The sequence below is a fragment of the Amphiprion ocellaris genome, chromosome 2 (genome assembly GCF_022539595.1).
Source record: "Amphiprion ocellaris isolate individual 3 ecotype Okinawa chromosome 2, ASM2253959v1, whole genome shotgun sequence".
In the NCBI taxonomy this organism is placed as follows: Eukaryota; Metazoa; Chordata; class Actinopteri; family Pomacentridae; genus Amphiprion; species Amphiprion ocellaris.
In genome coordinates, this window is record NC_072767.1 from 17,534,424 (window position 1) to 17,559,811 (window position 25,388).

Consider the following 25,388-nt stretch of genomic DNA (forward strand, 5'->3'; position numbering starts at 1 on the left):
ACAACAGTATTGCTGGAAAGTGTTGCTTACTTTCACACTAAAACCGCACAGACTGATCAGTTATGAGAGAAAACTGCCTGAATGATAGTTAAGCAAACTTGTAATTGCGTGACATAGAGAGACCTTATCCTCTCATTTCAGGTAGATCCACCAAACTCTCCTAAATCCATCCATTCCTCCATCCATCCCACCTCCATCCCTCCCTCCTGCTGTGTTCTCAGGGCAGCTTTGACTGCCTGGGGCTGTTGGTGGGACAGCCTGCCCCCATTTGGGGAATACTGATTGGTTCCCACACGTACTGAGCTAAAGCTCAAAAGAATCCAGCTCACCTTTTGTGTTTGACTCCCTTGTATACTAAACTAATTTTAATCCCGCTCTCAATGTCAAAGATGGGATTCTTGGGAGCTATAGGCTTTTCGTTAGCATTGGTATCTCTATCTCAGGTAACTAGATTTTTTATGGTAAAATCTGTGAAACTGATCAAGTGTATGGATCTAACTAATGATCAAAATACTTATAGTATGTTACTGATTAACCTAATTGTGTGTTTTTACAGATACACCATAGTGCAGAAGGTAAGAGAAGGAAGGAAGCTTGTCTAAACAACATTAAACCCTATATGTGTGTTAGCAAGACTTGGGTTTTTAAAAAAAATAATGAGCATTATATTATGACTAGAATGGATCACTAAAGTTACTGTGTCCTTCAATGTAATAACGGCGAAAATCCCTTATGTTGTTTTAGTGCATTTGTATTGTTTCTTGATCAGTAAACTTAAGCAACAAAGTTTATGGTCTCAGTGTATTCCCATCTCTTTCAGGCTGCAAAATCTTGTCAGCAACTTCATCAAGCGCTGCATCAATTTTTGTAAAATGGGAAAAATTTCCGGGGGCAACAAGTTATTTTTTGGATCTTCGAAAGAAAAACTCTTCGGATTCTGCACCGGTTGTGGTGACTATGTCACCAGACAAGACTGAGACGTATGTACATGGTCTGACACCAGGGACCGAATATAGTGTGACTCTCAAAGTTTTTATGTTCTACTTTGTGGAGTGTGTGAATTCAACTTCGGCGATCACAGGTAAATCCAACACTGCCGTAACCACACTGGTGGTCGTGACTGAGAATATTATTTCTGAATGAACACATATATTTTTAAAAATATGGATCAGCCATATTTACACTTCAAGAATAATAGATAACATACGCAATGAGCTGCTAAAAGAGTTGTTTAGAGAATAAATTATTCAACATATGAGCTATATCAAACATAGCCCAGTCAGAACTGAGTCTTTACGCGCAGAGATGCGCCGTTACGCACCGTTACGCACCGTTACGCACAGACACTCTGCGCTCTGAGCGTACGCATTGCTGCCAGGTAGCGCCTTCAAAGATGTATTTTCATCTGCTCTTTCCTCCCAGTCCCTGACACATCGCAGATATTAAATTCTTGGGCATCTTCAAGCACTTCAATCACCGTGACGTGGAAAACGGTACCTTCGGCGGAGTCCTACTGCCTGGAGGTTTACTCTCAGGATACTGGGGAAATGGTCAACTATACCCTCACCAACACCTCGGCTACGGTGGGAAACTTGCAGCCCTCTTCCAACTATGACTGCTACGTAATCACAATGAACCAAGGTGGCAAGGGAGAGAAAAGCAAAGTGAGGACCATCAGGACATGTGAGTGATCCGAGTCAGTCCGTTTAGAGCTTAATGTTGCTTTTTTCAGTAAATGTATCAAAGAAGATATTACTCAGACGATTTACATGTTCTCACAAATGTCCCCTTATTGTGATTCAAAAAGCTACAAGTAATCATATTAGTTGTAGAAGATGGAGAGTTTATAAGTTTGCTTTACTGCATTTTATTCGTAGCGACAACACTTAAATTACACGTATCCTCATGCCAATAAACTCCCACTGAAATGTTATATGATTTAGCAGTAGGTTAGAAATATTATAAGAACACTAGTGTTAATTGTGGTTTAAAATGCTCCTTCAAAGTTGGGTCTTGATTTTCAGCATTGGCCTAAATAGGGGTTCTAGACATGTACAACATTACAGTATGATCCCTGATTTAACCTTTAAAGTGGCTGCAACACAGGTCCCAGATCTTGTGTTAGTTTCTCACTTAAATACTTAAATCAAGCACAAAAACTGTACTCAGCATTTCAGTGCATTTATCAGGGTTTTGGAATATCATTATTGTTGATACCAGAATTTGCTATAAAATAAAACAGGGTTATAATCACAGATCACAAGATTTCAGCGATACAGTAACCAATCTCCAGGTGATTCTGGATGATGGTAAACTGATTTTGGGCAGCTTTTGTAGGAGTGACTGTCTTCAAATGAAATTGGTCTGAAAGAAACTGTGAGGTGTGTGAGTTATCAGTAATGTGGACTGTATATGTCTGGGAAGACATGGTGTCGTCACCAAATTAGAAGCAGAAATTTGACTCCAAAGATTCAGAGGCAGGCATTTTAAAACTTCAGCTATAATGTGCAAACTGTAATCATGGCTTGAAACTCCTCTGAGTAAATAGGTAAACATGTGTATGATGTATTCTTATGTAAATTGATGCATTAAGACTGTCTAAGCTGTCATTGGCTGTAATAGTGGAATATGAATTTATAAAATGGCAACTGTGACCCTTTTTAGATTTTGAGATCTAAAAGATGACATGAATCATCAGCTGAATCTTCTTCCTCTCCTGAGTAAATCCTTGTTTCTGATTTCAGTGCAATCACCTCCGATGGGTGTTACAGTAGAACAGACTGGACAGAACACGGCGAGAATAACGTGGCAGCCAGTGGAGGACGTCCTGTTGTACAAAGTCACCATCTGGAATCTCGATGACCCCACCAGCAAGCCGTCTATGCACAATGTCTCAGACACCAAGTTGGATTTTGACGGCATCCTCCCATGTACCGAATATCTGATAGCAGTGTCCTCATTCAGCATGTTCTTGCTGCCGAGCGAGCCCACAGAATACATGTACACCACCAACAGTGAGTCAGCAGAGCCAAACCAATATCAATAACTTGGTGATTAAGATCTAGGTCAGCTTTTCTCTCTGAGGCGTCCCTTTCAGACATGCAGAATATGATCTTCAGGGAAAAAGGGATTCAGATGCCCTGACAACCTACTTGTGGTTGAAGCACATAAACATAAACCTGAAAAAATGAAATCTAAGGAGACTGTTTTACAGCATACTACCCATCAAAGACCTCGTTTACTACACTGTTTCTGATGTAAAGCGTTTCTCATCTATGCTAAACTAAACTTAATCTACTGTTACTTGCAGAGTTGACACCAGTTTCCTCGGTATCGGTGGACTACACCTGCACCTCTAACTCTGTCATGGTGTCTTGGTTGGCTGTTTATGGGGCCGACTCCTACACGGCCACGGCAATGAATGAAAACGGTACACAGATGTCATGTACGAGCAATCACACCAACTGCTGGATCACCGGAATGAGCTGTGGTCAAATCTACGTAGTGCACGTAACGCCCATTTCAGAGAACTGCAAGAACATGGTCAACGCCACCTCGGCCACCTTCCATACCGGTGAGACCCAAAATAAATACATGAATAAACACTGACATCTTCTCCAAGTTACATTTTGATCTAGTTTGTTAGGCAGAGAGTGTGACCCTCTTATAATCAACCACAGTTAGAGTCAATACTTCATTAGTGAGTGGATGGTTTTCCTTCAGTGACTTAGCGTTATCTCATCCACCTCACTGTAAATGAGGAGGAGTCAGAGTGCTGAAGTTTAGCATGCGACACTGAGAGGTGCTTATTTGTGACTTCAGAAGTAACGTGAATTTCAGTTCTGTTTATTTTCGGTTCACTACATGAGACATCTCAGAGTGTTTCACGCAATGAGATGAGGACCGTACAATATTTTATTAAACACCTCTGGTAGAGCCAGGCTCAGGGAGGGCAGACGTTTGCCTCTACTGGCTGGGGTGAAGGGAAAGGGGCGAGAGAAAGGGATAGTATAGAGAAACAGGCAAACAACACATAAGAGAACAATAAGCTCTGGAGATGTTAGTGAGGAGAAGTAACTGAAGATCCAAACCATGTAGCATCAGATCAAGACGCACCTGCAGCACAAACCACACGGGAGAGAAGACACAAAGTTAGTAGCATGCAATGGAGGCTAAGAAATGTATGGAAAGTAGGGAGAGGTGTTCAGTGCATCATGGGAAATCCACAAGCAGTCTAGGCCTATAGCAGCATACCTAAGGGATGAATTAGGGTCAACTAATCCAGCTTGCACTGTAAGCTTTATCAAAGAGAAATGTTTCGAGCCTGATTGTGAAAGCAGGGAACATGTCTGCCCCCTGAACCCAAACTAAAAATGAAACAAGGGGAAGAAACATCAGGCCCGACTCTCTGTGTCAGGTTGCCCTTAAAGAGGTATTTCAGGGACATGGTAGAGTCACAGAGGTGGGCATCTTGTGACAGCCACGTTCAACAGTATAATCATCGGCAGAGGCTCAGATAGTCTGAAAGCATCAGTAGCATCTTTCATTGGATGCTCACTGCCTGCTGAATGGCCACATCTTGCAACTTCCACTCTGCTAGCTCTTCGCTGAGGCTTTCTACTATCAATGTCTCAGAGCTCCGACAGAGAAACAAGCTACAGAAGACAGTAGTCAACTGTTTTCACAAGCTGATCAGAGGTTTATACACTACAAGTGAAACAAATCTTTAGTCTCTGTTGTATGAAAGCTGATTGAAGAATACTTACACCAATACCATAAACCAAGCGCTGCATGTATGGGATGTAGATTAAGTGCTTTAGGTGTCAATACTGCTGACTGAGATTTAGACTTTTCATGTTTTCTATCCCGACTAACCAGGATAAATGTGTGAAACTTACTTTAGCCTAGCTTTAATACCACAGCGACACTGCAAAACTGATAGATGAGTATCAGCAGATGCACCAATGTTTAAAGATGAACAGGAAAGAAATGGACAAACCATGTACAAAAACAACAGATTACACTTAGCAACCAAACACAGTAAATTTGGTGATTATTTTGCAGAATACAAGGTAATCCAACCCCTCAGTCAGTGTCATTCAAATGAATGACACCATCCTTTTAGATTTTAGGATGGCAAACATTTTTCGTGCTCCACCCTGCCATCTATTTTGTGCAGGCAGATAATCCTATTATCTCACATCTCTCCATTCTGTTGGAGAGCCTGGTCAAGCTATTCTGTCCAGCCCCACCCCTGGGTCACACTAAGGTGTCACGACTTGGATGACGCTGAATATGATTTTCTGAAGTGCCTGTTACACGTTGAGCCATTTAATACCTGGAAATTAATCCAGAAATAATTCATTCAGGTAATATAACACCTTTTTGTCTAAAGGCACGACAACAAGGAGGCAGCATTATTAGATCCCGTTTTGTAATAATAGATCTGTTGGTGACATTCTGTAGCCTCCAATTATAGTGTATCATTAAAATATTTTTTTACAGTATTTTGATTCACAGAATGTGGAAATATGATCAGCATTGTTCAATTTAGATGATTTTTGAAACTTTTTTTGGTCAAGATGTACAAACATCATCAAACCGTCAGTTGTTTCTACCTCAGAATCAGAATTGCTGGGGTCATATCAGTCTGGCGTCATTTGGGAAAACTTGTTTACAAGATTTTTCTTTCCAAGTTTTGTTTGCTGTCTAAGTTCACACGTTTGAATGATCAGTAGGTGTCTCCTTTGAAAATTGGGTCTCCTATTGAGCGCCACTGTCTTTATCATATTGTGCTGCTAAGAATAAGCCAGTGTGTGTATGAAACCTGAAACCTCATACAGTGAAAAGCAACACTGGACCGCAATATTCAGTATCAGGGCGTTTTAACCTGAAGTGGGATTTGAGATGCTCGCCTTTGATGCTGATATTTAATCTCATTTACTTATTTTGTTTTTACTGTCATCTATCTATCTATCTATCTATCTATCTATCTATCTATCTATCTATCTATCTATCTATCTATCTATCTATCTATCTATCTATCTATCTATCTATCTATCTATCTATCTATCTATCTATCTATCTACCTACCTATCTATAGTCCCTTGTCCTCCCAGCGGCCTGATGTTGGTCCGAGAATGCACCAGCCACGCCATCCTCTTTTCATGGAATCACACACACTACACAGACCACTACATGGCCAAGGCAGTCGACTCCAAGGTACCGTATACTGCATTCAAAACGCTTTATTTATAATCAGCATGTTCATATGAAAAAAGTCACTGAGTGTTAGATGATGAGATAAGATCGATCATTTCTTAATCCCATCTTCTTTTCAAAGAACTGGGCTGGATGTTTTCCTTGTTTCCAGCCTTTGTGCGAAACTGCACTGTAAAAAAAGTCTGTAGAAAAACCGTAAAATGTCCGTCAGAAAGGGTGTCAGAAAAAAACAGTGGAATACTCTCACGTTCAAAAAAACTGTAAAAACACCCAAGATAATAATATCTGTTAAACAATGACATTTTAGATTTACAGTAAAACTGTGATTTTATGGGAACACTCTATAAAAAATGGAATTAATTTTAATTAGTAAAAATGCTGATTTTGATGGGGACATTTTATACAGTTTCGTTCTCTCTCTCTTTTTTACAATCAACGTGTAGATCGATACTTATTTCTGTGATTGTAATAGATAATATCTGTAGTTTAGCAGAACAGGCATAATCTATAAAATAACAGTGAACAGTTTAAAAAATAACCCCCTAAACTCTTCTAGTCATCTGGATGAAAAATATTCCTCAGGTGAATTGTTTGTTAGTCTTGCGTTGTTTGTATCTGTAAAGAAAACACAGACTGAAGAACTTTCCCTTGGTGGACTGAATAAAATCTTTTTTCATCCAGATGGTTAGAAGAGTCTCTTTTGATTCTGTAAAAGGTGCCAGAACAGCAGAACCTCTGGGTTTTTCAGTCATTCCCAATTAATTAACCACTGATGACTTCTGTAATCTGAATATACACTACCGTTCAAAAGTTTGGGGTGACCCTGGTAATTTCATGTTTTCCATGAAATCTCACACTTCTATTCATGTTCTATCATAATTGCACAAGGGTTTTCTAATCATCAATTAGCCTTTCAACGCCATTCACTAACACGATGAAGGGACACACTGCAAGGGCAATGAGTGTGTACATTTTTTCATCTACTTCTATGCAAGACGACAAATAACTATTTTCTCCAGAGCATTGGACCTTGCCTCTAAAGATGCAATGACTAGAGTGTATGTATTAAACATGATGTGATTCCTCTGTTCCCAGGGAGTGGTCCAAGACTGCTTGACTGAAGAAAACTCCTGTTATTTCACACATACAGTGTGTGGACGATACTATGACTTCACAGTCTACTCCATCGCAGATGGCTGCAAAAGTGAGATTAGCTCCACTGTGGGGATCCGCACAGGTAAGACAACGTACATCTGCAGTTATAAGGAACCAGCCATTTAACCGGCTGTTTAAATGGAGCCTGAGAGTCTACAGATCGGCAGCTATTCTGCAATTAAACCGAAGTGGCCTCAGTTAATGCACGTCAAGCCAGTCATATCAGCGTTTCTTATTCTTTATCTATGTGGGCAGCTGTGCAAAGCATTCAGACAATATTGTAATGCATTTTGAGAGGCGTTGCCCACTCCTCATTTGCATAAAGATGAAGTCTAGTCCGCTTTATGCAAATCAGGAACATCAAACAGGATCTGCTGACTCTGGACATCTCAGAAAAAGTGAAAATTGAAAATGAAGACAGATTTGGGAGCTTGGTTCTCACCTCAAATGTTTTCAGAAACACATTTTGGTGCGTCTGTCAAACATGTTTTGCAGGTTCAGTTTGTGAGAGCGCCCTCTGCTGGAAATCTCATTAAACTGCTCATGACTGGGGCGCTCGTATAGCTCAACGCGTTGAGCGGGCGACCTATGTACAGGGGCTGGTCCCCGACGCAGCTGGCCCGGGTTCGATTCCCGCTCTCGCGGCCCTTTGCTGCATGTCTTCCCCCGACTCTTCTCCCATTTCCTGTCTCTCTTTCACTGCACCTATCCAATAAAACCGATAAAATGCCAAAAAAAAAAACTGCTCATGACTATTACTGGGATGTCTTTCAGATGATAAAATCAATCAGTGATAAATATGCGTTTCTCCTGTTACTACAACATTATTTGAGCTTGTTTTAGCTTTTACAAATTGTATGTAAAGCATTCTCTTATTTCTCTTCTTTCTCCAGCACCCTGTATCCCCCAGAACCTGCAAACATCAGCCAACTGCAGCTCAGAAGCTTTGCTCAGTAAGTGGGACCACGCTGAGGGGGCTCTACACTACACCGTGAACGCCACCGGCAACAAGAAAAACAGCAGCTACAGCTGCAGCACACAAACCAACAGCTGCGTTATGGAGGGCGTCCACTGTGGGGAGCACTTGACCATCAGCCTCACAGCTTATGATGATGAATGTTTCAGTCCAGAAATGCTGGGCCATCCGGCTGAGACAGGTGAGGAAAAGCTGTCAGGGGCTGTTTATTAAACATCAGGGAGGTGGAAGAACTATTCATATGTTGTACTTATGACATTATAAAATACTAAATGAGCAGAAGCGCTATGTAATACGAAAAGTATCATTAAAAAAGCTCAATATGTAGTCAGTGTTATTAACATACATTAGGTTGTTATTAATAACACTTGTATGTGTAAGTAGTAAAGGCGGAGTTATATTCAGGCATTTTTATTACTGTAAATGTCATAGTGTAAACAAAAAGTACAAAATGACTTAGGGAGTGACATTAAATGGTCAAACTCAAGTGAAGTATTAAAAAAATCTCCTTCCTCAGCTACATTCCACCGCTGTATGTTATATTTTTAATAAATGTTTCAGTAATTCAGTTCTCTACAGTGACAAGAATGAAGATCTGAAAAATCTATTTTTAATCATTTAATATTTCGCAAATTAATCAAACAAACATTCACTATTTTGATAGAAATGTGAAGGTTTACTGCTTTTTTGATTTATTTTCACTATAACTCAAATGTATTAAGATTTATGACTTTACCTGGCCAACATAAGCACCCTGAAGACCTTTTATCTTTGGCACATGGAAAGTGTTTTGTATACCAAATTAGTATTTCAAAAGTCCAGAAAATAATCAGAAGACAATTGTAGAACGTACAGTAACATAGTAACCATGGTTGTGATTCTTAAGCTCAGGATGGACTGAGTCCCTGCACTGTGATTGCTGTGACTGATCTGAAGGGTTTAAAGTTGGAATTATTAACAATTTATGCCCTCCATCTCCTCCAGTCCCCTGCACTCCCCAGAACATTTCAGCTGTGAAGGAATGTGGAACCGACTCCATCAGCGTGACTTGGAGCATTTTCTCTCACGCATTGTTCTACATCGCCATAGCGGAGGACAGTGATGGCGTCATTCATAGCTGTAATTCCGTGCAAATGTCCTGCAACATCGACGGCTTGATGTGCGGCACCGCATACAAAGTCTATGTCATTGCTTCCAACTTCATGTGCAACAGCTCTGTGAGCGACATAGTCACCGTAGACACAGGTACTGTGAGGATGCTTATTCATTATTTCCTGGGTTCTTTCACTGAAAAGCTGATGAAATGTGTTTTAAAAATGATAACAGGTGTAAGGAAAGCCAGCATTAGGGATTAAAGTGTCAAAAATAGTAACAAGCTTGTACTTTGCACATTTCTACAAAGTAAATCTCTGTTATGTACATACATCTGCTGAATGTTTTACCGCCATAAATTATGATTTGCATTATTAAATTCTGTACACGTGTTTCTTTTCAAACACATCTGAGCCTAATGATGTTTTGTTTCACTCTGATGTCGTTCCAGCTGCCTGTCCACCAGATAATCTCACTGCCTCCCTGGACTGTCCAGCCAATGAGGCTCTCATTTCATGGCATGGCCAACACAACATGAACTCCTACACCGCCACCGTCGTGGATGAAGGTCAAGGCCTTCTCAGCTGCAGCTCCACTACAACCAGCTGCGCGATACCCAACCTGAAATGTGGTCAGCTGTACACCGTCACTGTCAGCTACCACGATGGCATCTGCCCCAGCATGCCCTCTGAGCCCATCCACATGGAGTCTGGTAGGACCCCTCTGCTCTTTAACATTCGTATACATTCTCACTTGCCTTCAACTCACTGTGTCTCTCATATGATCAGTAAAGCTTTAATAAAACGCTTAGAGGCTTATAAAGAACACAAATAGTTGATAACATGGTATTTATTAACTGTTTTAATTGGGAATGTACCCTTTCATTTAGCTTTCCCTTTGAAGTTAAATTAGTTAAAATTAGGGTCTAGACCAGGGGTGTCAAACATACGGCCTGTGGGCCAAAACCGGCCCACCAGAGGGTCCAATCCGACGCGCAGGATCACTTTGCAAAGTGTAAAAATTACAAAGGTGAAAATGAATCCTTACTGTGAAAATATTTAAAGACACTGGACACTGAACAATAAAACGTCAGTCGCCAGCTTCAGTAGACAGAGTTTAGTTTGGTGGAACCCTATTGTTCATGCACTGCCACAACTTTTATGTATTTTTTACGTATACATTTTATACATTTACAATGCAGGGGGATAACTTAAGCTTTTGCTTAATAGTTCCCACTTTAGTTTGTGTGGTTTGTCAGTTCAGGTGATCAGGATTACTACACAGATGTGGAAATGAAAATGATTTCTAGATCTTGACAAGTTGTAGAATACTACATTGTTCAGTACCAGATACCAGCATCTCAATGTTTTGTGCCTTTAGACACTGTGATCTGTATGTTGTGATACTCAAATGACAAACTGAGGCATAATATTGTTGAAATTGCACGTATTTTTCTTTAAAACATTCCGGTTATTCATAATGTTTTGTAAAAACGATAGCTCATTTCATGTGAACATTTTCAGGATGTACTTTGCACTAAAATAAAGGGAAACGTTTGGAGTTGTGGTGATTTATGGGTTATTATGTTATGATTTTACTGATCCGGCCCACTTTGAGATCAAATTGGGCTGAACGTGGCCCCTGAACTAACGAGTTTGACACCCCTGTTCTAGACTGTGGACAGTGTCTGGTAAGATATTCTTAATGTATCTCCTATGTGGATCTACATACACTACCGCTCAAAAGTTTGGGGTCACCCAGACAATTTCATGTTTTCCATGAAAACTCACACTTTTATTCATGTGCTAATGTAATTGCACAAGGGTTTTCTAATCATCAATGAGCCTTTCAACACCATTAGCTAACACAATGTAGCATTAGAACACAGGAGTGATGGTTTCTGGAAATGTTCCTCTGTACCTCTATGGAGATATTCCATTGACCCTTGTGTTGTCCTGTGGGTCAAAATTGACCTGTTTTAAAGTTTGAAAATGTGGAAAAAAAAAAAAATTTTCACAGTGAAACTTCTGATGTCCACATTTTCAACATTTTTGGGAAATTTTTGAAAATTTTTTGGGTGGAAAAAAAGAAATGTTAAAAATGTTTCTTAAGAACATTCACCAAAAAAATCAACCAAAATCCAGCGAAATTCACAGGATTTTGGTTAGTTTTTTTGTGAATGTTCTTAAAGAAAATATTAGAAGTTTTACTGATATATATGTAATCACTTTAGATATTTTTAGGATTTTTTTTGAAGATTTTTACTATTTTTTTGTAAATGTTTACAAGAATTTTCTTGCCATATTTGGGGGATTTTTTTTTTTTAAATAATACTTTTAAGGGAAACTTTTAAGGAATTATTGGAATTTTCTTCCTCAAAGGTTTGCACATTTTCAGAAATTTGGGGAATTTTTGGCAGAATTTTGGGATTTTTTTCAGACAAGGAAATAATATTTTTTGGTGGCCGTAAATGAGGACAACAGCAGGGTTAAAAATCAGCCTTTTCCAGCTAGAATAGTCATTTACCACATTAACAATGTCTAGACTGTATTTCTGATTCATTTAATGTGATCTTGAAATTGAAAAAAAATGCTTTCCTTTCAAAAATAAGGACATTTCTAAGTGACCCCAAACTTTTGAACGGCATTGTATAGATATGAACAAAAAGTTAAATATAACACCTTTTAATTACGAAAAAAGAGACAGGTTGTAAGTTTATGTACACTCAGATCCATCAGAGAGGCTGCTACATGTGATTTGACTGAACTGAACCTGTAAGATTGTACCTGCATTATTATTTACCCTTGTCATGTAGAACGGCCCTACAAAAGTGTAGTTTTGTTTAGCTCGCTGTAGGTAAAGCTGAGGTGACTCTTCAAATGGCTTCTGTAATTTTTTTGAATTAACAGCATGGCCTTCCCTCTGGCACCACCTTCAAGTTACGGTGTTCATTTTTTGCTCCACTAGCAGAGAATCTAATACACTAATTAACAACCTGCATGTGCTGACTCTGACAGAAACATCAGATTTAAACAAAAAGAACCATAGTAGATAATTTAGTGTATGCTCACACTGCGAGAATCACCATCTCATGTGTTGGCTGCCTGTCTTCCCCCATCCGTCTGCTCTCTGTGCAGTTCCTTGTGGTCCAGCCAACCTGAACGCCAGTGTGAACTGTACATCCGGAGAAGCAACTATCTGCTGGAATGAAACCAAAAACGCAGAGGGCTACATCACTGTGATCTCAGATAGAAACATGCAGATGACTTTTAATACCACAGAGCCGAAGCTGAGCGTGAACACATTGCAATGTGGTCAGGAGTACACAGTGGAGGTGATGTCTGTCAATGGCAGCTGTGTCAGTCTGTCGTCAGAGACAAACCTGAAGGAAGGTGAGGGAAGTTAATGTTGCAAAGGCTTTTCATTTCTAATGAGACACTAGTCTGTGTGCCTTATATTTAGTGGTGAAGTTGGACAAGTGATGCTGACACGAACTAGTCCTGTTTGTCAAATTTACTCCCAGAAAAACATCTGAATATTTAGTATAAAGCCTTTAAATACCGATCACTTTCTGGGCATTTTTTGCACGTTATATTTTAACTCACTGTGGGTTCATTTTGCAATATAAATTCCTGCACCTCCATGAAAACAGAGCACAACCATAGCAAGAAGTAGAGAAAACTTTAAAATGGCTTCTGTGCAGTATGATAGAATGCCATGAATTTAAAAAAAGGGGGAAAAAATGAAACACCATTTTTTTTTCATGACTTATTACAGCAAAGTGCCCACAGGTGTTCACAATATTAGATATACCTACAATACAACACAATACTGGTTTACCCACATTCATAGATATCTGACTATATATTTTCATTTGCTTCCATCCTCATTTCTTTTTGTTCTGTTTGAACACAGCCTGCAGTTCAACCCAGTTCAGGTGAAAAATCTTTGAATTTGAGTCCATCACCACTTTCTGGTTGTTCCAAGTGGCATAGAATTTTTAGTTTTTTACAGAATTATTTTTGGCAAAATATTAATATTTTAATAATAGATTTATTAAGGTTATATATTTAGAGGTCTTTTTAAAAATTAGTGTAGCAGAAGAAATTAAATTTGATGGAATATTGTGATTATTCTATAAGCCTCGATTTGGTCGGTTTTCCTGACAGAAAGACATGCCAAAGATGAGTCGCTCAACACTGTGAAAAAGTTGATAATCAGACAGTTTCTTCTGTTTTTGGATCTAAGTAGTGTATGTTAGTAAGATAGTGATTTCTGAACAACACAATGCACCTTCAAAGCCACCATCAAGTTTTTGGGTTCAGGGGGTTTAACAGACGAAGGGGGCTTGAATTCACATTCTGTGTCAGCTTAGATTTCTACACATAACGAAAAAATATGGCTGAAATCTAAGTAAGACAGTAATTGTTTTAGATCAAAGGCTTTTAGTCGTTTCTTTATTCATTTGTTCATTAAGTATTTTAAGTAAGTAAACATTATTTTGAGGTAAGAATAAACGGTCATTCCTGCATGCGTTGACAGTGATGGTGCACTGCAGTCAGCTCTTTCAGAACGCTGCAGGTGGATCTAAATGTACTGAGCTGATCGTATGTTTTCACCCCCTCAGTGCCCTGTGTGCCCACTAATGTGACGGTAAAGAGAAACTGTGGCATGAATTACGTGAAAGTGATGTGGCAAGCAAGCCGTGGTGCCAAAAACTACACTGTGACTGCCGAGGATGAAGACGGCAACCGCTTGGAGTGTGTATCCAACATGACATGGTGCAGGCTGGAGGACACAATGTGTGGCAAAGCTTACAATGTCAGTGTGGTCGCTGTAGATGACACCTGTAGCAGCACGAAGAGCCCCACCGTGGAACTGCTGACAGGTTCGCACTGGCAGAAAAACACGTTTTCTAACAGGAGTATGGACATGTTCTCACCATCATGTGTCCTGTGTGCTTCCTCTGCAGAGCCCTGTCCTCCCACAAAGCCGATGGCCACAGTGAACTGCAGCGGAAACTCTGCCATGTTAACCTGGAAAAGCAGCCCCAATGCAGTGTCTTACGCTGGCAGGGCAGTGGGTACAGACGGACATAATGTGACCTGTGATGCAGGAATGAATCTCAGGTGCCAGCTGGAGGGTTTGCACTGTGGTGAGGAGTACACCTTCACCGTGTCGGCCTCTGATGGTTACTGTCAAAGTCCTGACAGCGAGCCGGTCATCCATACCACTGGTGAGAGGCAGAAACACCTCAGTTTGCTCCATGTTTGCTCCAAATGCGTTCTTACTAATCCATGTCAACATCTCTCATTCACTTATGCATCAATTTTTGTACTGTTCAGCTTCTTTCTTCCCCTTACTCCATTTAATGGTCTCATTTTGCTCCTCCATTTATACACTACCAGTCAAAAGTTTGGGCCCACCTTCTCATTCAATGGTTTTATTTAATTATTTTCCACATTGTAGATTAATACTGAAGACATCAAAACTATAAATAATACATATGGAATTATGTCGTAAACAAAAAAGTGTTAATCTTCAGTATTAATCTACAATGTAGAAAATAATACAAAAAAATAAAAAGCATTGAATGAGAAGGTGTCCAAACTTTGACTGGTTGTGTGTTTCCCAAAATCCCAAATCCAAAAACATCACCTGCCCAAACAATATTATTGGTAGCAGATCTGAAGCATTGATTCTGTCACATCATCTCAGCTCAGTTTACCTTTTCATTATGATATTTTAGCTCTATATTTGAAATATTTTAGTGTAAAAGTTGAGACTGAGATCTGTACTTTAACTGCACAATTACAATGACAAGTAAATAAAAGTGCAACTTGGTAGGGAGATCTAAGCACACATGCTACTTTGTTTCATGTGCAGCAGATGATAATGCACAAAAACTGGCTTAAGTGGATCGTAAATGAGAGCACGTGGTCAGGGACTGTTTCAAATGAATAAGTTGATTTGTTGATTTACAGTTTAACCATTGTTTATATATTCTCTCCGAGTATTTTGCTTGCCTCTCCTCCACCTGTGCGCCAAAATAATAAAAATTCAAGGTCAGAAACAAAAAACCTCATCATGAAGGTTGCTGCACCACCATGACAATAACTGAAAACAAATACCCCTAACCCAAATAGGGTCCTAAAAATCAAACTCTTAATATCAAGATCAAAACAAAAAACATTTAGTTTAACTTCAACTGTGAACATACAAATGGAAATAGAAACATCCATCCATCCATTATCTATACACCGCTTATTCCTCACTAGGGTCGCGGGGGGGGCTGGAGTCTATCCCAGCTGACTCGGGCGAAGGCAGGGGACACCCTAGACAGGTCGCCAGTCTGTCGCAGGGCTACATATACAGACAAACAATCACTCACACATTCACACCTACGGGCAATTTAGAGTAATCAATTAACCTCAGCATATTTTTGGACTGTGGGAGGAAGCCGGAGTACCCGGAGAAAACCCACGCATGCACAGGGAGAACATGCAAACTCCATGCAGAAAGATCCCGGGAAAGCCGGGACGCGAACCAGGGATCTTCTCGCTGCAAGGCGAAAGTGCTAACCACTACACCACTGTGCAGCCCGAAATAGAAACATATATAATGTATTACAGCTGACAAAATACCCTTTGTTGAGTACAATTGTGAGATAAATGAAACCTCAACAACAGCTACTAAATAGATTTCTTTTCTGCCATCAAGTGGCCCAAAAAACTAAATCTATCATTTAGCAACAACTACCTAGACTGAGTGTAACTTTTCCCTCCTGTGCAGCCCCCTGTGCTGTTCAGAATGTGAACACAACCCTCAGCTGTACCACCAACACACTGACCGTCAGCTGGATGCCTGGATCCATGCCGGTAAACTACAGCGTCACCGCCGTGACTGCAAATGGCACCGTGCTTCGCTGTGTCACAGAAGGGTCAGGCTGCACAATAAGGGATCTACAGTGTGGACAGCAGTACACTGTGACAGTCACACCCATGAGCAGCACATGTGAAGGACACAGCAGCCCCCCACAGACTGTAAATTCAGGTACGTTTATCAGTTAAATCATCAGAGCAGGGAGTTGTGCTTTGCCTCTTCACCAGCCACATCATTTCTTTTGCAGTTCCCTGTGTTCCTATGAAGGTCCAAGGCATGGTGGAGTGTTCCACTAACACGCTGAAAGCATCCTGGGATGCAGCTCCTGGTGCACAGTCCTACATCACCACCCTGAACGGAGCAGGAGGATCCTCTGCTTCTTGTCACACAGCTAACCAGAGCTGCCACTTCCCTGCTCTGCAGTGTGCTCAGACCTACATGTACAGGGTGGTGGCCCTCAACGACAGGTGCAACAGCTCAAAGAGCGCCATGATGACAGCAACAACCGGTAAATATGCAGCTGGTATATTTTGGACAGCAGCGTAAGGCTGTGTTTTTGTCATTGTCATTGAACCTCATAGAAGGACCAAAACCAGTGATGAAATGTGTCATTGAGCTCCACTGCTGCTCAAAAATACTAAAAACATATCACTAACCACATGTTGCACCCGGTGATATGTTCATTCACTGTCTTGATCCAATTTATGCCCTCTTTAGTCCTGTTTGAGTGCATCAAACTATAGTGTCCTTTTTTTTTTTAATTAAGCCTTTTTTTGAAATAATCAAATAACACTACATATTTGTGACTTGTTTTTAAAGATTTGTATCTTTAGTAGAAATCAGGGGGCTTCAGGCAGATTGCTGCAGACATTGGGGAGCAACCAGAGACGGACTAACATCGTTGGTTTTGGTCTTTTTATGGGATTGTTGACAATATTTAAAACATAAATTAATGTCAGTAAAACGCTAAAAACAGAACAAACTTTTGTTTACTTAATTTCAGATTATTTCTTTTGTATAACATTTTATCTCTGTAGTAATTAAGCGCTGTTTTTGGTTTCCAATCAAATACAATGAAAATTTTATTCAGTTTTTTTGTGAACCTTCTGTTGAGGATGAAGATGAGTTTAAAACATTTTAAAGCTTCGATGTAGTTGCTGCATGTTTCATGAGTTGGCAAACACTGACAGCATCCAGCTCAAAGTACAGCCAATAAATCTAAAGTCACCGCTGCAATGAGGCCAAACCTGGCAACAACTGAAGTCGAAAATAATGCTTTCTACTGAGTTAATCGAGTCACAATCCCGATTTTCTCTATTAACCTGCAGCTCCTTGTGACCCGACAAATGTGACTGCTTCACTGAACTGCCTCTCTGGTGTGGCGACGGTGACCTGGAGAGCCAGCGCTGGAGCGAATAACTACACCGTCATTGCCGAGGCCAGCGGACACATGGACTCTTGTCATTCCCCCGGCACTTCCTGTGAGCTGAGCCAGCTGCAGTGTGGGGAGGACTACACTGTGACGGTGCTGGCAGGAGATGGAAAGTGCAACAGCTCCCTCCTCGCCAGAACCAATCTAACAACCGGTAGAGAGCAGATTCTGTTTTTTAGTTTACTTAGAAGCACAATGAAGATGATTGTAGGTTAAACTCAGTAACTCATTTTAAGACAGTTAAGAGCAAAAGTGGTTTATGTGTTGAAAACAGTGAATTCAGCTGTGCAAGTGTGTATTCATGTGTGGAGGTCAGTCAGGATTTTAAAAACATGGACAAAACAAATGCGCTAAACACACACCCCAAACAACTTCTGAAAATCTCTAAAAATCTTTCATTTCTTTGGTTTTAATGTCTGATAAATTCAGATAAATAATCATTTTAAGAATATATAATTCTATTTTTTTAATTATATAATTAAATATGTATATTTCCTAAAACATAAGTCTAAGTAATCTCTGTACTGCCATGAATACAATTCTAAAAAAGATGTGCTTAAATATTGACTTATTGTGTCCAGCCCCATGTGCTCCGATGATCCACAACCACTCGCTCGATTGTGCCTCCAACCACGCCTGGGTCAGCTGGGATAAGGATGAGGATGCCATGAATGTCACAGTCACTGCAACCTCCACCCTGGGAGACTCGCAGTCCTGCAGCTCCTCCATCAACAACAGCTGTGTAATGGACAAATTGAAGTGTGGACACACCTACACCGCCCACGCTGTGGCACATGGAGTCCAGTGTTTGAGCAAACCCAGCTCTGATTTTCAGATTGTCACAGGTATGTGTTAAGTTCAGTATTTTGTATTTAGTTCGTGGTGTTAACCAGTTCATTTTGCAGGCTCATTTGACAGCGGACAAATTGCAACTTTGCAGCTGGCGAATACTAAAATGAAAATACGGTAAAAGTCTCTCAAATATGCACAAATGAGCAAATGTGCTAAAAACTGAGGCTAAAATTGCACGCTAAAGTTTGCATCCTCATCAAGTGACAATCCATGTAAAAGACATGGAGATTAAGGAGCATTATTCCTGTATTGCAATGCAGAAATAGACAGTAGTATAAATATGATAAAGACTAGGACAAATAACATCAGACTGTTATTTCCTTGTGTGGCTGCTAAGCTTACAGACTTATTGGAATTTTATTAAGCATAAGAGAGCAACTTTCAGGATGAGAACTTATCAGTGTGTTTCACAAAACACAGCAAATGATATCCAAAGCTCGGTTACCCTGCTGTGCCTGGATAGTCACTAGACTATGATTGGATAGTTGCTATTCAGAGAAGGACGTTTTTCTTTCCACTGAGGACCAAATGTCAATACATCAGTAGAAAGCGAGGACATCCCTGCTACTGCAGAGCTCAGGATAAACTAAGGTTTAGGTAGCATGTTCATAAACTGACTGTACATCTCTCCCACACAGCCCCCTGTACGCCTGCCAACGTGGACCACACATACTCCTGTGGAACTGGCATCGCCTTTGTGAGCTGGGATGAGACTCTGGGCAGGAAGAGTTTCCACGTCTACGCCCACTCTGGGAACCACACGGCCTCCTGCCACGCCCAGCAGACCGACTGTTCCCTGCCCTCGCTGCTCTGTGGTCAGCTGTATGAAGTAGAAGTGACAGCGGTGGCTGATCACTGCGACAGCAGCAAGCCGGGTGTGACCCAGATACAGACCGGTAAGAGGTGGACGGTCTACGAGGTGTAGATACAGGTGAAGGGAGCGTCACCTGAAGGCTCTGTGGGTTTACTCTCCATCTCGCTTAGTAGATAGAATTAAAATGCTTGGAAGATTAGTTTATTTTTTGACTACAAATCTGACCTTATTGAATCGAAGCAATACATGTTGATATCTTTGCCTTAGTATGTGTGTTTTTCACCATTTCTGCATCCTTTGGTCTCCCTTCACTTATGTATGTAGGGACATAATTAAAGAGCCCATGTTATGCTTTCTGGGGTTTTTTTTTAGTGTATTATAGCTATTTTATGCATATGAAAGGTCAGCAAACTTACGAAGTCCCAAGTCCACAACAAAGCACTTTGAGATTTTATATGTAAAGTGCATTATAAATTAAAGGTATTATTATAATTATTAGTATTAAAGCAAGTTAATTATCTGTCTGAAATGCCTCATTTTAAGTCCAGTCTTTTCTTCTGTTACTTGTCTATGTCAGCATGTAACACATTTGCATAATGCCTGTCCAACAGCCAGTTTGATCCTCAAACAAGGAATGAGCAGCAATTGTGATTTTGAGGTGGAACCAGACAAAATTGACAGTTTTCAGAGGAAAACAACTGTCTTTGGCACGGCCATGTTAAGTGTTCTGGGATGAAGACACATTATTATCCATGATACATACTGTTAGGGGCTACAAAGGTAACAAAGAATCTCTAAATGGCCCTGTTTATTTGTTCAGACCATGTGAATAGAAGTGCAGAAATTCTGTTCCCAACTGAGGTCAACTTTACAATATTACAATTCCCTAAATGTACTTCTCAAATGTAAAAACATTGAAAACCCTCTAATTTCTACATTAGAGGCTTCCTATATCTGAGGGGTGAATTTTTTCCCCCGATTTATTTCTACATTTGGATTTTACAGGATTAATTAAATGCTTATTGTGACTTCCTGTAATCACCATACGACTAACGCTGTTTCTCCTTCATTTTCCCATCAGCCCCCTGTGCTCCCAAGAATGTCAGCACATACCTGGTGTGTGACAACAACACAGCGGCGGTGAGCTGGCAGCACAGTCCCGGAGCAGTGTCCTACACTGTGATGGCAAGAGGCAGAGACGGCGACGTCAAGCAGTGCACCACAAACGGCACAAGTTGTCCTCTACCCAACATGCACTGCGCTCAGGTCTACTTCATCACCGTCACCCCCTCCTCTAAGTGGTGCCAAGGCGATGAGAGCAGCACACACGCATACACTGCAGGTGAGAAGGAACTTTAAAAACGCACTGATTGACTTCATCCTCAATAAAATACCCATTGTCATTTTATATATTCACATATAATATAGAATATATTATTAATACTGCCTTTTTATCAAAGTAAATGTAACAAATACAGAGAAGAAAAATAACAATAAAGGCCTTTGACAATAGTGTGCCGGTGTTCTCGTTAGGCCAGTTATCATGACTAAATGTTGGTGCATTTCATCCACCTACCACTAGAGGCTCTAATTTTATATCTAATGTGTGTCATATAGTTGATTTTGAGTGTAAATATAATAAAGTAGTTGTTACACTTACAAAATTTGCTATTTTTACCGTTTCTTACAGTAGAAGTTTCCACCGGATTTCATAAATGCTTAATAACATCTCATGTAACCATCAGTCCTGCAGTTAATGGCTTAAACTGAAGAAAAATTATTTTATGTGCTTTTGAATGGCATTAAATGTACATCTGGTACACTTGGCAGGAACAGAAGGGAGCTATTTTATTTGATACACAGCAAATCTTGTAAATATACACTATCGTTGAAAAGTTTGGGGTCACTCAGGCAATTTCATGTTTTCCATGAAAGCTCACACTTTTATTCATGTGTTAACTGCACAAGGGTTTTCTAATCATCAATTAGTCTTTCAACACCATTAACTAACACAATGTAGCATTAGAACACAGGAGTGATGGTTGCTGGAAATGTTCCTCTGTACCTCTATGTAGATATTCTATTAAAAATCAGCTGTTTCCAGCTAGAATAGTCATTTACCACATTATCAATGTCTGGACTGGATTTCTGATTCATTTAATGTTATCTTCATTGAGAAAAAACAGCTTTTCTTTCAAAAATAAGGACATTTTTAAGTGACCCCAAACCCCAAGCATAGGTAATAAGCCTCTACAAATCCCGAAGGCTACATTTATTTGATACAGATCTTCACTTTGGTCATGACAAGCTTGTTTTACATCTAAACAAATTGTAGACACCAACACACGGCTGGATTGGTGCAGAAAGGGATTCATATGCACACCCAGATATTGCCTGCATGTTCATTTTTCTTCACTCTCCTCTGAACCCTCTTCCCATAAACTCTTTCTGCCATCTTTCTTGCAGGTCCCTGTCCTCCCACCGACGTCCACGCCACTCTGCAGTGTGTCGGTAACGTCGGACACGTGACCTGGACCGCTGCCCCGATGGCTGATATGTATGAGGCCACAGCTGTGCCTTCTGTCATGGACCAACATGACCACAGATGCTCCTCCAGCGGAACAAACTGCTCCCTCACTGACCTCTACTGCGGCAAGACGGTCAGCATCAGCGTGGTCACCATAGAGAGAGGCTGCAGGAGTGAACCCAGCATGCCGTACACTTTCCAATCAGGTCAGAGCACTGAAATACAGAAACTAAAGGATTGGTTTGATGTTTTTGATACTACTCACAGCGGGCTTTATGACTGGAAGCTGAAGGAAACAGCCAGCATGACTCTTTTTAGTGTTCAAACAAACACCTCCTAAGCTCTTTTAACTTCATTAAATGCAATGTTTTTCTAATCTACACCCAAACACAAATGATGGGTTCAGATGGACTTATGTGCTGTTTCTTTACAGCTCCTCCATCTGCCCAGCAAATTCTGTGCAGTAGCCTTACACTAATACAAAGCTTCTGTTATTATTGTTATAAGTCAGAGATATTGTGAAATCCTGACAGTTGTAATACCTCCCTCTGAATGGCTGCAAAGCCCCCATCACTGCTGCTTACAGCTGTTACTGAAAATAATGTTTGGACTCAACAAAAATAATTAATGCAACCTCTTGCATTAATCTTTTTGACTAAGAAACTACATTGTGTTAGGGCAGTTTCTTCCCCATTTAAAGATATTATTAATTACAACGTAATTAGTGATCGGTAGCTTAAACACAACATTATATGTTTATTGTTCACAGAAATTAAGCTGCTTCAAGCAGTATTTCGATGATGTTAAAAGTAACTTGTTATGTACTTCATTTGCCATAATTATGAAGAACAGTTTTCAAGCTGGACGATTTTTTTAAAAATAAAGTTGCTCCAGTGTTCAGTAAGGAGGAGTGAGGATTCGTTCCCTGAACTTGAATCAACTAATGCAGAAATTTGGGTTTAAAGTTCACACAGTAATAAGTTGATGCAATTACCAACATTATCATTATCACAATAATGTTTGTAACTTAAATCTTAACCATAACCCTACACATCCTCTTAATTACTTTTTACAATTATACAGTCAGTTTAAGTGTAGCAAATACTACAGCATTTGTCTATAACAAACTATTACAGATATGTAACACAACAAAAGAAGCTAATATAGGCTAATTATCAGGTGTGACTGCATGGTTGGAAACATGTTAACAGTCTAGGAATAATGCAGAACACTCCTGAGTTGTGGTTGTTTTCCCTGTTTCCTGTTTTTATGCTGAGTTAAACACCCCTTGGCTTAAGCTCTATATTACTATACAAATAGAATGCTGTCACTGTACCAGACTGATGAATCCAACAATGTTTCCATATTTCATGTCTGAATAGAGCTTCATAAACAGTAAAGTAGTATGACTGTAATTCCCAAAGTATTGAGGAATTCATTTAAGAATTTTAATCTGTAATTAATGTTGTACATAATGTTTTCCAAAGCAGTGTAATAATCATAGGGCCCTAATAATATTCGTTATTGGTTGGTATGTTGGTTTTAATTAGCAAAAATCTTTATTCAAACCAGTTCATTGACAACACCGTCTCTGTGTCTCTCTTGTCCTCAGTCATCTGTCCTCCCACTAATGTGACTGGAGTGACAAACTGCACCAGTAATGACATCACAGTGGGCTGGGAGCCAAGTCCAGAAAGCGGAGTCGACTACTTCATCTACTCCAAAGAAGACAGTGGGCCCGTTGCAAACGTCTCCACTACGCAGACATCCCATGTGATCAGTGGGCTGCAGTGTGGCCAACGTTATTCTATCAAAGTCGCTGCCAGGGACTCTGAGTGCTCCAGCATCTTCAGCCAACAGATACAAACTGAAACAGGTTAACGTTGGTCATAGAACTGTTGATCACCAGTAGAAACCCAGAGCTGCTACAGTGACAAAAGTTATTCTGACAGTACCAACAGTTATTGGTCCTTCTGAGCTAAGCTAAATAATTATTTTCTCAATTTTCTCAAGATTCTATCACATTTAAGAAGCAATACACACTATAATTCTTAGACTGTTTAGTTCAAAAATGACTTAATGAATTAATAATCAGCATATTTGTCAGCTAGTTATTTAATTAAATAACTAATGTTTCAGGTCGTTTGACATTATCTTGTTGTTACTTAAGTTCATAAGTGGATAGTTACATGACAAACAAGTAATCTTCCTGTTTGATGGGAATACAATATTTATTCATTTCAGGGTAATGTTTTATAGTAAATTTTGCCTCACTGCATTATGGTCTACATATGGTTTCGAAGCATTGTCAAAGAATGTAGAAAATATTGTATAACTGCCACTACCTTTATTTAATCACATGTCAAATGCAAGCTATTTAAACATTTTAATTATTAGCATTAATATTCATAATGTCCTCAGCTGCACTACTGCAGGACACAAGTCAAAATCTGCTCTGGCCAATATGAAAAACATTTAAAATCTTTCCATGTGATCACTTGAAAATTATATATTTTTCTTCCATGTTTTTTTTTATTCATCAAAATTATGCATTAGAACCTTTTATCTAATTGATAGTAGTTCACTATATTTTAAATTCCAGCTCATTATTAGTAGTCCTTATTTATGTCTGTATCTTTGAAAATCTTTCATCTTCCGTCTTGTACAATTTGCAGTAACTTTCTCCAGCTTGATCTGTACTAATAATAATGCAGCTGATTTTGTTTGTTGTCCCATCACGATTTGTTCTTATTCTCTCCTCTTCCAGCTCCGTGTCCTCCAACCAACCTGACTGTCAAAACTGAATGTGCCACCAACATGGCAGTGTTCACCTGGGCACCGAGTGCACTCGCCATCTCCTACACAGTCACAGTGACCGGTGACCACGGAGACGTAGCTTCCTGTTCGTCCAACACAACAACCTGCTCAGTGCACGTGGAATGTGGGCATCAGTACACAGCAGTCGTGGTTGCTTCCAGTGCAACATGCAACAGCAGCGCTTCAGCCTCTTTAGCTTTTGACTCAGGTAAATGACACCTTACCTGCTCTCAATGTGTCTTTCTGTTTTGCCATTCAAAGCTAATAACGCTCAATTATTTCTTTTCTCCTCCAACAGCTCCATGTCTGCCTGACAGTGTGCAGGCACAGCTGGACTGCAACGCCAACTCCTTTGCGGTGCAGTGGAGGACCCTTGACGATGGTGGCATGTACACTGCAATCGCCATCGGCAGTGACGGGTCACGTGAGACTTGTGACAGCGCGAGCACTAACTGCACCATAAACAACCTAAAATGTGGCCTCATTTACAGCATCGTCGTCACGATGTCGTCGGTCAATTGTGGCACCATCAGTGGCTCCAACTACAAGCTGCAGTCAGGTAGCAAACGTTCAATGGCGGTTTTCCCTTCAATTACTGCACAACAAACAGAATAATTAC

At 40.1% G+C, this 25,388-nt stretch overlaps 1 protein-coding gene across 1 annotated transcript in view; it reads left to right on the forward strand.

Annotated features, from left to right (window-relative positions):
* The first annotated feature begins 307 nt into the window (after positions 1–307).
* Positions 308–25,388, forward strand: part of LOC111588473 (uncharacterized) — a 57,830-nt gene continuing 32,749 nt past the window's right edge. Inside the window, exons 1-24 of the mRNA XM_023298884.3 lie at positions 308–443; positions 557–575; positions 821–1,081; positions 1,423–1,683; positions 2,745–3,014; positions 3,311–3,574; positions 6,104–6,222; positions 7,318–7,459; positions 8,271–8,534; positions 9,338–9,598; positions 9,897–10,157; positions 12,583–12,837; positions 14,073–14,333; positions 14,418–14,681; positions 16,238–16,498; positions 16,575–16,835; positions 17,656–17,913; positions 18,341–18,604; positions 19,250–19,507; positions 20,507–20,767; positions 21,892–22,158; positions 23,565–23,828; positions 24,720–24,977; positions 25,068–25,328. Coding sequence (XP_023154652.3) covers positions 381–443; positions 557–575; positions 821–1,081; positions 1,423–1,683; positions 2,745–3,014; positions 3,311–3,574; positions 6,104–6,222; positions 7,318–7,459; positions 8,271–8,534; positions 9,338–9,598; positions 9,897–10,157; positions 12,583–12,837; positions 14,073–14,333; positions 14,418–14,681; positions 16,238–16,498; positions 16,575–16,835; positions 17,656–17,913; positions 18,341–18,604; positions 19,250–19,507; positions 20,507–20,767; positions 21,892–22,158; positions 23,565–23,828; positions 24,720–24,977; positions 25,068–25,328 — 5,578 coding nt within the window. The 5' untranslated portion in view covers positions 308–380. The remainder of the gene's footprint in view (positions 444–556; positions 576–820; positions 1,082–1,422; positions 1,684–2,744; positions 3,015–3,310; positions 3,575–6,103; positions 6,223–7,317; positions 7,460–8,270; positions 8,535–9,337; positions 9,599–9,896; positions 10,158–12,582; positions 12,838–14,072; positions 14,334–14,417; positions 14,682–16,237; positions 16,499–16,574; positions 16,836–17,655; positions 17,914–18,340; positions 18,605–19,249; positions 19,508–20,506; positions 20,768–21,891; positions 22,159–23,564; positions 23,829–24,719; positions 24,978–25,067; positions 25,329–25,388) is intronic.